Below are 11,114 nucleotides of genomic sequence, written 5' to 3'. Positions count from 1 at the left end.
CTAGATACACACCATGAAAGTGCATAATTGAGGGACAGTGCTGTGTAAATTTGATGCATCAAGTAGTTCCAATTTGAATTCTCAAACAGCCAGGTTGCGTGAGATTTTCAAATAATGGCACTAATCCTTTGCATCATTATGAAAACTAAGAATAGAAAGAATCACAACAAATAGATTACTGGGTACATGTTTCTTTCATTCATTCTTGGGATGTGGATCGTTGGCAAGACTGGCATTTACTGCTCACCCTTGAGACGATGGCGATGCAGCTGAGTGGTTTGCAAGGCCAAGGTCAGATGATGGTTAAGAGTAAACCACATTAGTGTGGAACTGGAGAGACCCATTTATGCAGAGTGGGGAAGCATAGCAGGTTTCCTAAAGGGCATTAGTGAACCAGTTGGATTTTTGACTATAGCTGCTGTTTTCGATGCCAGCTTCGCACTTCCTGATTTTTTAAAACTGGCTTTCCTGCTAGGTTTTAGATCATATTCCCTGGATTATTAATCTAGGCTTCTTGATTACTAGTCCAAAAGCAACAACGACACTCTCATACTGGGAATTAGACCTATCCTTGTATGTTTTTATTAAATTAATATGAGTACAGAAAAGTCTAGATGATCAGTGGCACAGTGGTTAGCACTGCTGCCTCACAGCGCCAGGGACCATTGTGACCCCGCTCCAGGTCACCCTTCTTCATTTTCAACCCTTTCCCCCTTCATCAAGTGTCATTTCCAACATATTGGCTGAGCAGCAGGGGCAGCTGGAGCAGAGTTGTGGGAGTGCCATTGGGAGCAAGGTGGGAGGCAGCGGTGGTGGGGAGGATGGGCAGAGAGGAACCGAGGATTGGGGGAGCTGAGGGAAAGAGCCAGGGGAGGATAGGTGGAGTGGAGCCAGTGGCAGGGGAGGGGTCCTAGCCAAGTGCTGTTATTATCTGAGGGAGAGACCCTGGCCAACTTAAAAAACTGTTAGAAGTATTTACACTCACCTCTCAATGAGCCAAACTTCAAGAGATGTGATTGGGTGCGGCTTTGCAATGCACCAAGCAGGAAGCCCCCACCCCCTCCCCCGCCACAGTCTGTCCTGATACTGGGCCCTGCAGGAAGTAGAAGTCTTCACTGCACCCTACGGACAAGATAAGAATAGATTTTCTGGGGGCAACGAGTGTCTAATGTCACACCTTGTCGCTCAGAGAAATATCCAGGTCAATGCGTACAAGGGTTGTTGAATTACAAATGTTATGAACTTTCTTGCCTATTGTTTTCACTATCTGTGAGATTCTCACCAACCGCAACCGCTCCTATGCAGAAATCAGATCTGTATTATACCATCTGAAGCTGTTATTAGACATTCAACTACCATGAAACACATGATTGAGTTTCCTATAAAATCTGCTGCTATTTATGCCAAATCACTTCATTCAAATTACTGGATAATTTGAATTGCACATACAAGGCCTTGTTGTGCCACTTCTTTGCAATTGCTTAATTCAAATTGAAAGATAATATTTTTTGGGAAGTGTTTTGTCAGGCGTAGGCTCTACCTGCTGGGGAGCTTGTATTTATTTAGTGACTTGGACTTAGAAAAACATTTCCTTTTGAATGTTTCACAGGAAGGCAATTGTAAAGATGAGACCTGTTGACCGAAGTCAGTGCCAACAATGAAGATGTGCAAGAGGGGCAAGTTTTAGAGTTGGAATAGGTTACAGAGGAAGGGGGGGAGAAGGCCATGAAGGGATTTGAATATGAGGATAAGGATTTTCATAGAATTTCATAGAAATGAAATTCATAGAATCCCTACAGTACAGAAGGAGGCCATTTGGCCCATCAGGCCTGCACCGACAACAATCCCACCCTTTCCCCGTAACCCCATTTATTTACCCTGCTAACCGCCCCCCCCCCCCCGCCGAAACTAGGGTCAATTTAGCATGACCGATCAACCTAACCCACACATCTCTGGACAGTGGGAGGAAATCGGAGCACCCGGAGGAAACCCACGCAGACACAGGGAGAATGTACAAACTCCACACAGACAGTGATCCAAACTGGGAATCGAACCCGGGTCCCTGGCACTGTGAGGCAGCAGTGCTAACCACTGTGCCACCGTGCCGCTCTATCAATTTGAGAAGTTGGGGTATTGGGAGCCAGTGTAGGTCAGCAAGGTCGGAGCAAATGGGTCTGGGCTCAGGAAAGGATAGACAGCAGAAGTTTGGATGAAGTGATGTTTACAGAGTATGGAAGATGGAGGTGAGAAAGGCAGGGGCAAGAATTCAGCAATAGATGGGCAGAGGTATTTTCAATTTTAAAAGCTTAGCTTTCCTGATACAGTTGATTCCTTTGCTCTGTGATCGATCACATCAAGGAAACCAGCAGGAACCTTTTCCCCCACACTGGGCGGAATTCTCCCCAAAAAATTCCCAAGTGTTGAATTTGCGGGAAAACTGGAGTAATTCACGCTGGTTTTTTTCAGTGGGAGTTCACAGTAGAATCTCCCACACTCTGTGCAATGCAGAGGCCACCAGCGTGAATATCATTAGATTTCAGGAGGTGGGGCCTATTCCCACCCAGGAAGCTGAAACCAGCGGGCCTCTGCACATGCGCAGTGAGCCCCGAACTGACAGCCTCCCGCTTGCTGATCAGGTCAATCGCTGGCCAGCCCAGACCCCGCAGTGCTGTCCCCACAATCTCCCCATGGCCCGATCACAGCCCCCCCTCCGCCCCCGCCGACCATTCCCTCCACTCCACCCCACTCCCTCCCACATTGCAGCCACTACCCCCCCACCCCCCACCCCTCACCCCCCTGTCCCTCCAGCCCGCACAGATCGCTGGCCTCCCTCCCGCCCCCATCAATCCCCAGGCAGAGTGGCAGTGGGAGCCCCACGCCCACTGATCACCCCGCTCCCTAGGCCCGCCAATAGGCCTCGCCCCTTGGCACTGTCCCATGCCCGATAGGCAGTGCCAAGGTGCCCCCTGGGGATGCAGCTGGCACTGCCAGGGTGCCAATGCCCAGGGGGCACAACCCCACGCCGCCCAAACCCTGGGGAGCCCCGATTCCCCCCCCCCTTCACTCTGGCGGGGTCAGGGTGCTAGCAACCCGAAAGTGCAGAGCTAGCGCAATCCCCACTGGAGTGGAACACTCTGGCGGGGTGGGAGAGGCCAGCAGGGCCCGAGACTTCAGTCCCAGGCTCACTAATAGCATTCAAATGAGATGTGAAATATCATTTAAATGCTCACCCCGCTGATTTCTGGCACAGAGCAGACCACGCTGGAAATCCAGCGCTGGGAGACACTGGGGGCGTGAACGCTCGTGGGAATCCTACATATCGCACCCCACATGATTCTCCTGGCCCGCTGCGCTAATTCGTTAGCGCAGCGGGATGGGAGAATCACCCCCACTGTTTGCTCAGTATTGCCTGCCCAACATACCCCATGCAGGCTGGCCCACAATGATTTTCTTCTCTCCCTTTCTCATCCCTAAGGCTTACAAGTAACAACTTAGATGGCCTCAGCAACCTAACTATCCAAAATATTTAGAAACACTGCCCCAGCCCTTCTCCTGGTGACTGGGGTACAACTAAAGGGCAGGCAGGAATACTGCGTCATTACAATTCCAGAAGCTGTAATGCAGCTAAAGTCATGGCTTTCAGAAAATTTTAATATAGTTCCTAACAACATATTTCCAGCCAAATTAGAAGTTCTTGAGATAAAAGAAAGAAGGAAGTTGCACTTTTGTAGACCGTTTCATGACCTTGGGATGCCTAAAAGCCAACCAAGTACTTTAATGAAGTATAATCAATCCTTTAATATAGGAAACACAGTAGTCAAATTGTGTATAGCAAGTTACCACAAACAGGTTCAAACACAGACAAAAGAGCTGAACTCCAGAGATGAGGTGAGAGTGACTGTCCTGCATATCGAGGCAGTATTTGACCAAGTGTGGCATCAAGGAGCCCTAGCAAACTGGGAGTCAATGGGAATCAGGGAGAACTCTTCACTGGTTGGAGTCATACGTGGCACAAAGGAAGATGGTTGTGGTTGCTGGAGATCAGTCATTTCAACTCCAGGACATCACTGCAGGAGTTCCTCAGGGTAATGTCCAAGGCCCAACCATTTAAAGCCGCTTCATCAATGACCTTCCCTCCATCATGAGGTCTGAAGTGGGGATGTTCACCGATGACTGCACAATTCTTGACTCGTCAGATACTGAAGCAGTCCATGTCCAAATGCAGCAAGACCTGGATAATATCCGGGCTTGCGCAAACAAGTGGCAAGTAACATTCTAGTCACACAAGTGCCTGGCAATGATCATCTTAAACAAGAGAGAATTTGACCATCACCCCTTGCAATTTGTTGGAATAAACATTGCTGAATCCCCCACCATCCACAGCCAGGGATTACCATTGACCAGAAACTGAACTGGGCTACCCATATAAATACTGTGGCTATAAGAGCTGGTCAGTGGCTAGGAATCCTACAGCGAGTAACTCACCTCCTGACTCCCCGAAGCCTGTACACCACCTACAAGGCACAAGTCAGGAGTGTGATGGAATACTTCCCACTTGCCTGGATGAGTGCAGCTCCAAAAACACGTGAGAAGCTTGGCACCATCAAGGACAAAGCAGCCGCTTGATTGGCACTCCATCCAGAAACATGAATGCTGCAGTAGATCCCAGGGAGATATCCATGTCCTGCGGTCCCAAGAAGCTATCTGTCCATCACTTAGCAGGGAGATACCAGTCCCAGGGAAGCATCTGATAACCACACTACCCCATACACTGCAGTGTGTACTATAGGACCGTAAGGTCAACATATTGAGAATCTTAACTGTCAATGTCAAACAGAGGGAGTGATTTTTCTAATTGGGATCACAATGCAATTTCAATAAAGTAATATTTCAAACAAAAAAAAGGAACCCAGTAGGCTGTCACATGCATGTACATTTAACAGTGGTTTGTAATGTTTTCACAGGTGCTCTATCAGATTACTGCAGTGAAACAGCTCAGTATTCGGATGCTATAGTTTCTCCCAACCCAAAGACAACCAAAATCCTACGTGTTCCTCCAGCAGTTTCAATGTCCAAATGTATATCAGCGTGTTGTGACTTACCCGGCTGTGACTTGGCATGGATGTTTGAAGGCCGCTGTTATATTATAAACTGCCAGAACAGGAAGGAGTGTGAGCCAAAGAAGACCAGCGCTGTGGAATCTTACTTAACCTTTGTACAGCGGTCATCAGCTCAGAAATCAAGCTTACAAGAAGCCCATTATAAAGGCAGAGGGCATCCCATGGGGAAGCAAAGAGAGTTGGCACCAACTGAGAGGAACGGTAACCTGCGAGGCTTGTACGGCGAAGACTTGAATCTTGATAGTTCTACAGCGGAGGATTACAAAGAAATACCTGCAATTGAAGGTTCCAGCAAGGATCAAGAGAGGATGCGTGGCTCACAGGACTGGCCACTGTGGGACTCTAAATACGATCTGGATATGTCTTCAGTGAAGGCTAGTGGGGTCGGTGATGTGGAGGAGGATAAATCCGCTGGGATTAAAAGTGGAGCCCCTTCAGACACAAGCTTCGCAGTTAATGAGTCTCAGCAGGAAGTATGGAGTGATGAAACAAAGCAAGAGACGAACAATATGCTAAAGTTTGTCTCTTTGGAGACGGTGGGAAATCTACTGGAGAACTCAAATGAAAACAGCACCAATGTTCGAGAGGTACTTTAAAATATCTTGCTGTTGTTACAGGTTTTATTTAATTCTTCTTTGAAGGCATCTTCTCCCCATCCCCCTTCTTTGGATTGCAATGTTGTGCATCAGCCATTGCAGAGATAGCCAGTGGGTAATCTTCCCCTTGGTCCAAACCAAAACTGCCAGGATACGTACTGGGGTTTGGAGGCAGGGTGAGACAAAGGGTGTGGGGGCTGGAGGTGAGGGAAGAGTAAAGGTTCTTCCCATTTCTGCCTTCCTTAATGGAAGTTCCTCAGCACAATTGAAACTAGGAAGTTATGGTTTGGAGATTTAAGGAGCCTGAACAACATGCTTATCATGATCTTATGTAATTAGTAATAGCTTATTGTGGATGGCTTTTAAATGACAATGTATTGAATTAGAAGCAGGAAAGAGTTTTTACAATTGGGGGCTCTAGGTGTCAAATCAATGTTGTGGCCATTTGAAACTGGATCGCAATGTTGCAGTTTAATGGTAGACAGTGGTATATTATGGAAAAATTGGAGGACTGGCTCACATCACAATTCAGAAAACAGGTCACAGGCTCAAACCTCTACTGAACTGTGATCTTGTGACCTCAGCCACACTGTTTTGGGGAAGTGGCCAGGCAACAGTTAACTGTTCCCTGCAGAGTGGTGGGTGGGGGTGGGGGGGGCGGGGGGGGGGTGGGGGTGGGGGTGGGGGTGGGGGGGTGGGGGGGGGTTGGGGGGGTGGGGGGGGGTAGGGGGGGTGGGGAGGGGTAGGGGGGGGGTGGGGGGGGGGTGGGGGGGGGTAGGGGGGGTGGGGGGGGGGTAGGGGGGGGGGGTAGGGGGGGGGTGGGGGGGGGGGTGGGGGGGGGGTGGGGGGGGGGGTGGGGGGGGGGGTGGGGGGGGGGGTGGGGGGGGTGGGGGGGGGTGGGGTGGGGGGGCGGGGGGGGGTGGGGGGGTGGGGGGGGGGTGGGGGGGGGTGGGGTGGGGGGGCGGGGGGGTGGGTGGGGGGGGCGGGGGGGGTAGGGGGGGGCGGGGGGGTGCGGGGGCGGTAATTGGTACTATGAGAGTGGGGGGCTGTAATTGGTACCATGAGGGTGGAGGGGATATATAAAGTTACATGCCTTGCATTCATGTTTCAATGCTTAAATGAAATAGAAATGTATTTCACTGGGGTAAGCATTCACAAAGTTGTTTTCTACAATCTAATTTTGTTTTTGAGGATGCGCATCTAAGTAATGCGATGTTTTCCCACATGTAATTAACATTTTCCTTCCCTTTGCCAGGAGTCCGAATTTCCCTCAAATTCATCACTTGCAGAAACAATGACTGCAACGTTGAGTCCAGAAAGCAGCAGCTTTGTGTCTGAGCGCCAAGAGAAGTCAGGAGACGGCGTCCACATTGGAACTCCCAGTGGCGAGAGTTCACTCGTTTCATGGCCCTCTGCCACAGAAGCATCAACTGTGTCTGCAGTTGCTAAGCAACGAGGTACTGTGCTGTTTTCTCAATTCAGCTGAAAAGGTGAAGTGCGATTTGTAAGGTGGAGTTTTGAGTTTGAATGAAGGGCAATACAAATTGTACCCTGCATCTGGCCTGTAGTCCGTGGAACACAGAATGGTAGCTATCCCATAACAAATCGCAAAATTCATATAACCTTATGATGATTGTGCTGTGCCTGCTCTCTGAAAGAAAGATCCAATTTGCTCACTCTCCTGCTGTTTCCTCTGATTTTTATTTTGCCTTTCATGGGTGGCATGGTGGCACAGTGGTTAGCACTGCCGCCTCACAGCGCAGGGATCGGGGTTCGATTCTCGGCTTGGGTCACTGCCTGTCTGGAGTTTGCATGTTCTCCCCGTGTCTGTGTGGGTTTCCTCTGGGTGCTCCGGTTTTCTCCCACAGTCTGAAAGACGTGCCGGTGAGGTGCATTGGCCATGCTAAATTCTCCCTCCGTGTACCCGAACAGCAGCCAGAGTATGGCGACTAGGGGATTTTCACAGTAACTTCATTGCAGTGTTAATGTAAGCCTACTTGTGACACTAATAAATAAACTTAAAATATACCCAACTCCATTTTGAAAGTTACTCTTGACTTCCACCATACTTCCAGGTTGCTAATTCTAGGTGGTGACAACTCATTGCCCCTCTGGCTCTTTTAGCAATTATCTTCATTCTGTGCCATCTGGTTACTGATCCTCCTGTCAGTAGAAACAGTTTCTCCCTGTCCACTCTATCATAGTTCTTCACAATTTTGAACACCCCAATTAAATTTCCTCTTAACCTTCTCTCCCATAAGATTGTAATTGATTCGAAGGGATCAGGTGGCATAATCTATGAGAGTGAAGTTGATGTGACTTTTGAACATTGTCCAAATTTTGACAATTGGTTGAGGTAAAAAGATTGAACAGGGTAAATCTGAACTAAAGGAGACAGTGGTAGACAAAAGCCTCCCCTGTTGTCTTACACCATCATCCATTTGGCTACTCCTACCTTATCACTGGCCTTTGCCTTTTGTTCCTTCCCTGCCTCTACATTTTCCCCCCTGCCCCTGATCCATAATAACTTACTTCCAGATATAGGGCGCGATTTTCCCGGCCCGCTGTGCTGGTTGAGTGGTGAAGCGGGGCAGGAAATGCCAGTGGGAGGCCAAAAATGGAATGCGGTTTGTGATCTTCCCTTGCCATTATCTATGACGTGACCAGCCTCACTCCGGGGAATGGCATGAGGCTGACTTAAATATTTATAACGTCATTTGCATCTGTTTAGTGAGCTCGGGGTGCATGGGTGGCCGGGGGGTGGGGGGGGGGGGGCTGTGGAGGAATGGGTGGGGGTGCATGCCAACTGATCTCCCAGTATGCTGGGAGATCGACGCATGCGCAATGGCCCGCTCAGCACTCTGCTGCTGTAGTCCCAAGTGGGATTAGGCCCTGCACCCACCCCCCCCTCCCGACGCAAATCCCGAATGGCCTCTGAGTGCCGTAAATTCATTTAGCTAAGCTCATCAAAAAAATGGGGCGGGGGGGGGGAACCTTTGTTTTTTTCACCCGTTGGGCACTTGGAATTTTTTCTGGGAAAATCGTACCCAGCGTTTCTACTGCGAGCTGATTACCATCAGTGCACCTCACAAATTGTTGATGATCTAGAGAGATGAAGATGTTTTGTTGCTCAGGTGGAGCGCTGTCTAATTGGCCCATCCCTTTCTGGATATTGCCCTCATGGGGAAAAGGTTATCATATTCTGAGGTCAAACGAGGAAAATATCTGCAGATGTGACAGCTGCTGCAAATCCTCAGCTCCTGCACCGGAGAAAGACCAGATCATCAGGACCTGACAAAAGATATTTGATTTTCTTTTTCTTTCTTTTCCTGAACACTTTTGACACATTGAAGTGAAATTTATGCAGTATGATAGAAATATCAGCAAATGAAAGATGGCAGTGATATCAGTTTAATGCTTATTTGTCTTGTCTACCTGCCCAAAGTCTTATTGATGAATTTTATGATTGGCTAATTTCCGACTCTCTCGTTCTGTTTGTGTTGTTTGTTAATGGGGACTATTTACTGATAAGTTCACTGTCAAAAATGCATGTTTCCCCCTCCCCCATCCCCCTACGATTTAACATATGACTTGAAATATGATACTTGCGACATTGCAGCATTCCTCCACTAAATTGGTAGCCAACATTTATAGAGTTGTACACTACGGAAGGAACCTATTTGGCTCATTGTGCCTGCATTGGCGTTTTAAAAGTGCTCTTCAATTAGCCCAATTCCCCCGCTCTTGCCCTATAGTCCTCCAAGATTTTTTTCAAATGTCTTTTTGGAGATATTGGGGGTGATCTTATTGGCTCGTCACGCCCGGTTTCTCACCTCTCGCGATCATACCGGCCCTGGATTGCCAGCGTGATCAGCCTTGTGCCTGGGAAGGATGCAAGGTTGATTTAAATATTTAAATCTTAATTTAAATATTATTAGTGAGTCCCTGACGGAATCGTCCAGGCTTATTTGTCTTAATGGCATTGCCAGTGGAGGGCCTCACCAGCAAGTATCACGTTTGAGCCCTAGCAACAGGGACCGTATGTGCCAGGGGCCTGGCACTGCCCACTGGACACTAAGGGGCAATTTAACATGGCTAACCTACCTAACCTATACATTCCTAGACACTAAGAGGCAATTTACCATGGCCAATCTACCTAACCTACACATTATTGGACCCTTGGAACTTGAAGAAGAAAGAAACATTAAAAAAAAGATTTCAGAACTGGGATCTGGGAACAAAGGTGCTGAATCTTTTTGCTGAATTGCACTGAAAAATAATAATGTGATAAATACACCTCACAGAATCACTACAGCATATAAGGAGGCCATTCAGCCCATTGTGTCTGCACTAACTCTCTGAATGAGCAGTTCACCTAGAGCCATTTCTCCCACCTTCTCCCCATAACCCCGAACATTCTTTCTTTTCAGATAAATCTTTTTGCCTTTCAAACAACTTGATTAACACCTGGTTCCACCACAATCTCAGGCAGTGCATTCTCCACCTTAACCACTTGCTGGATGGAAAAGATTTTCCTTGTGTTGCTTTTGCTTCTAACTCTAATTTGCCAACTCTATTTCATCCTCCTTCTCCATCATTCCTCTGTTTCTTTTGCTTAAATCTCATTGGTATGGAAGATACTTAAATCTCATTGGTAAGGAAGATACACTTTTGTTCCTATAGGAACAACAGTAGTGTTGATCAAATTTGGTAAATTGTAATCAAATTGTTTGATTAGGTAGGGAGGTGAGATAAGTATTGTCTACAAACGATAAGCCTTTACACTTTGCTTTTCCTTTACTGCAGGCTAGGGCACTCATCATTCCATATGTTCACGTTGCCTAGGTGATTTCAGCAGTGCTAAATTAAAGCTGCTGGTGTCTATGTTTAAAGAGGTCTTGTCAACACTTATGATTTTCAAAGGGAGTTCCAATCAAAGAAAATAACTTGCATTCAAATTGCACCTTTCACAACGGCAGGATGTCCCATAATGCTTGACAGCCAGTGCAGTACTTGTACTGTAGACAATTCTTTATCTTCATTCTTGGGGTGTGGGCATTGCTGGCAGGGCCAACAATTATTGTCCATCTATCATTGCTTTAGAGAAGATGGTGGTGAGCCACTTTCTTGAACTGCTGCAATAATGGTGGCACAGGTACACCGAGTGCTAATAGTTGGGGAGCTCCAGGATTTTGACCCAGCAGTGATGAAGGAACAGCAATGTATTTGCACATTGGGGTGGGATGTGAATTGTAGGAGAATGGGGTGCAGATGGTGATGTTTCCATGTGCCTGCTGCCTTCGTTCTTCTAGACGTTGGAGATCACTGAACACAAGAACACAAGAGATAGGAGCAGGAGTAGAGCACACAGTCCATCTCTATCATTCAATATGTCCAT

General features: G+C 47.8%; 1 protein-coding gene across 1 annotated transcript in view; it reads left to right on the top strand.

The window, feature by feature from the left end:
* Positions 1 to 257: 257 nt before the first annotated feature.
* LOC144481062 (dyslexia-associated protein KIAA0319-like) overlaps positions 258 to 11,114 on the top strand; it is an 85,048-nt gene continuing 74,191 nt past the window's right edge. Inside the window, exons 1-3 of the mRNA XM_078200715.1 lie at positions 258 to 291; positions 4,965 to 5,707; positions 6,972 to 7,173. Of these exons, the coding sequence (XP_078056841.1) occupies positions 258 to 291; positions 4,965 to 5,707; positions 6,972 to 7,173 (979 nt within the window). The remainder of the gene's footprint in view (positions 292 to 4,964; positions 5,708 to 6,971; positions 7,174 to 11,114) is intronic.

Source organism: Mustelus asterias, chromosome 2 (genome assembly GCF_964213995.1).
Source record: "Mustelus asterias chromosome 2, sMusAst1.hap1.1, whole genome shotgun sequence".
In the NCBI taxonomy this organism is placed as follows: domain Eukaryota; kingdom Metazoa; phylum Chordata; class Chondrichthyes; order Carcharhiniformes; family Triakidae; genus Mustelus; species Mustelus asterias.
Note: the sequence above shows the minus strand (reverse complement) of the source record. Positions and strands in the feature narration are given on the sequence as shown.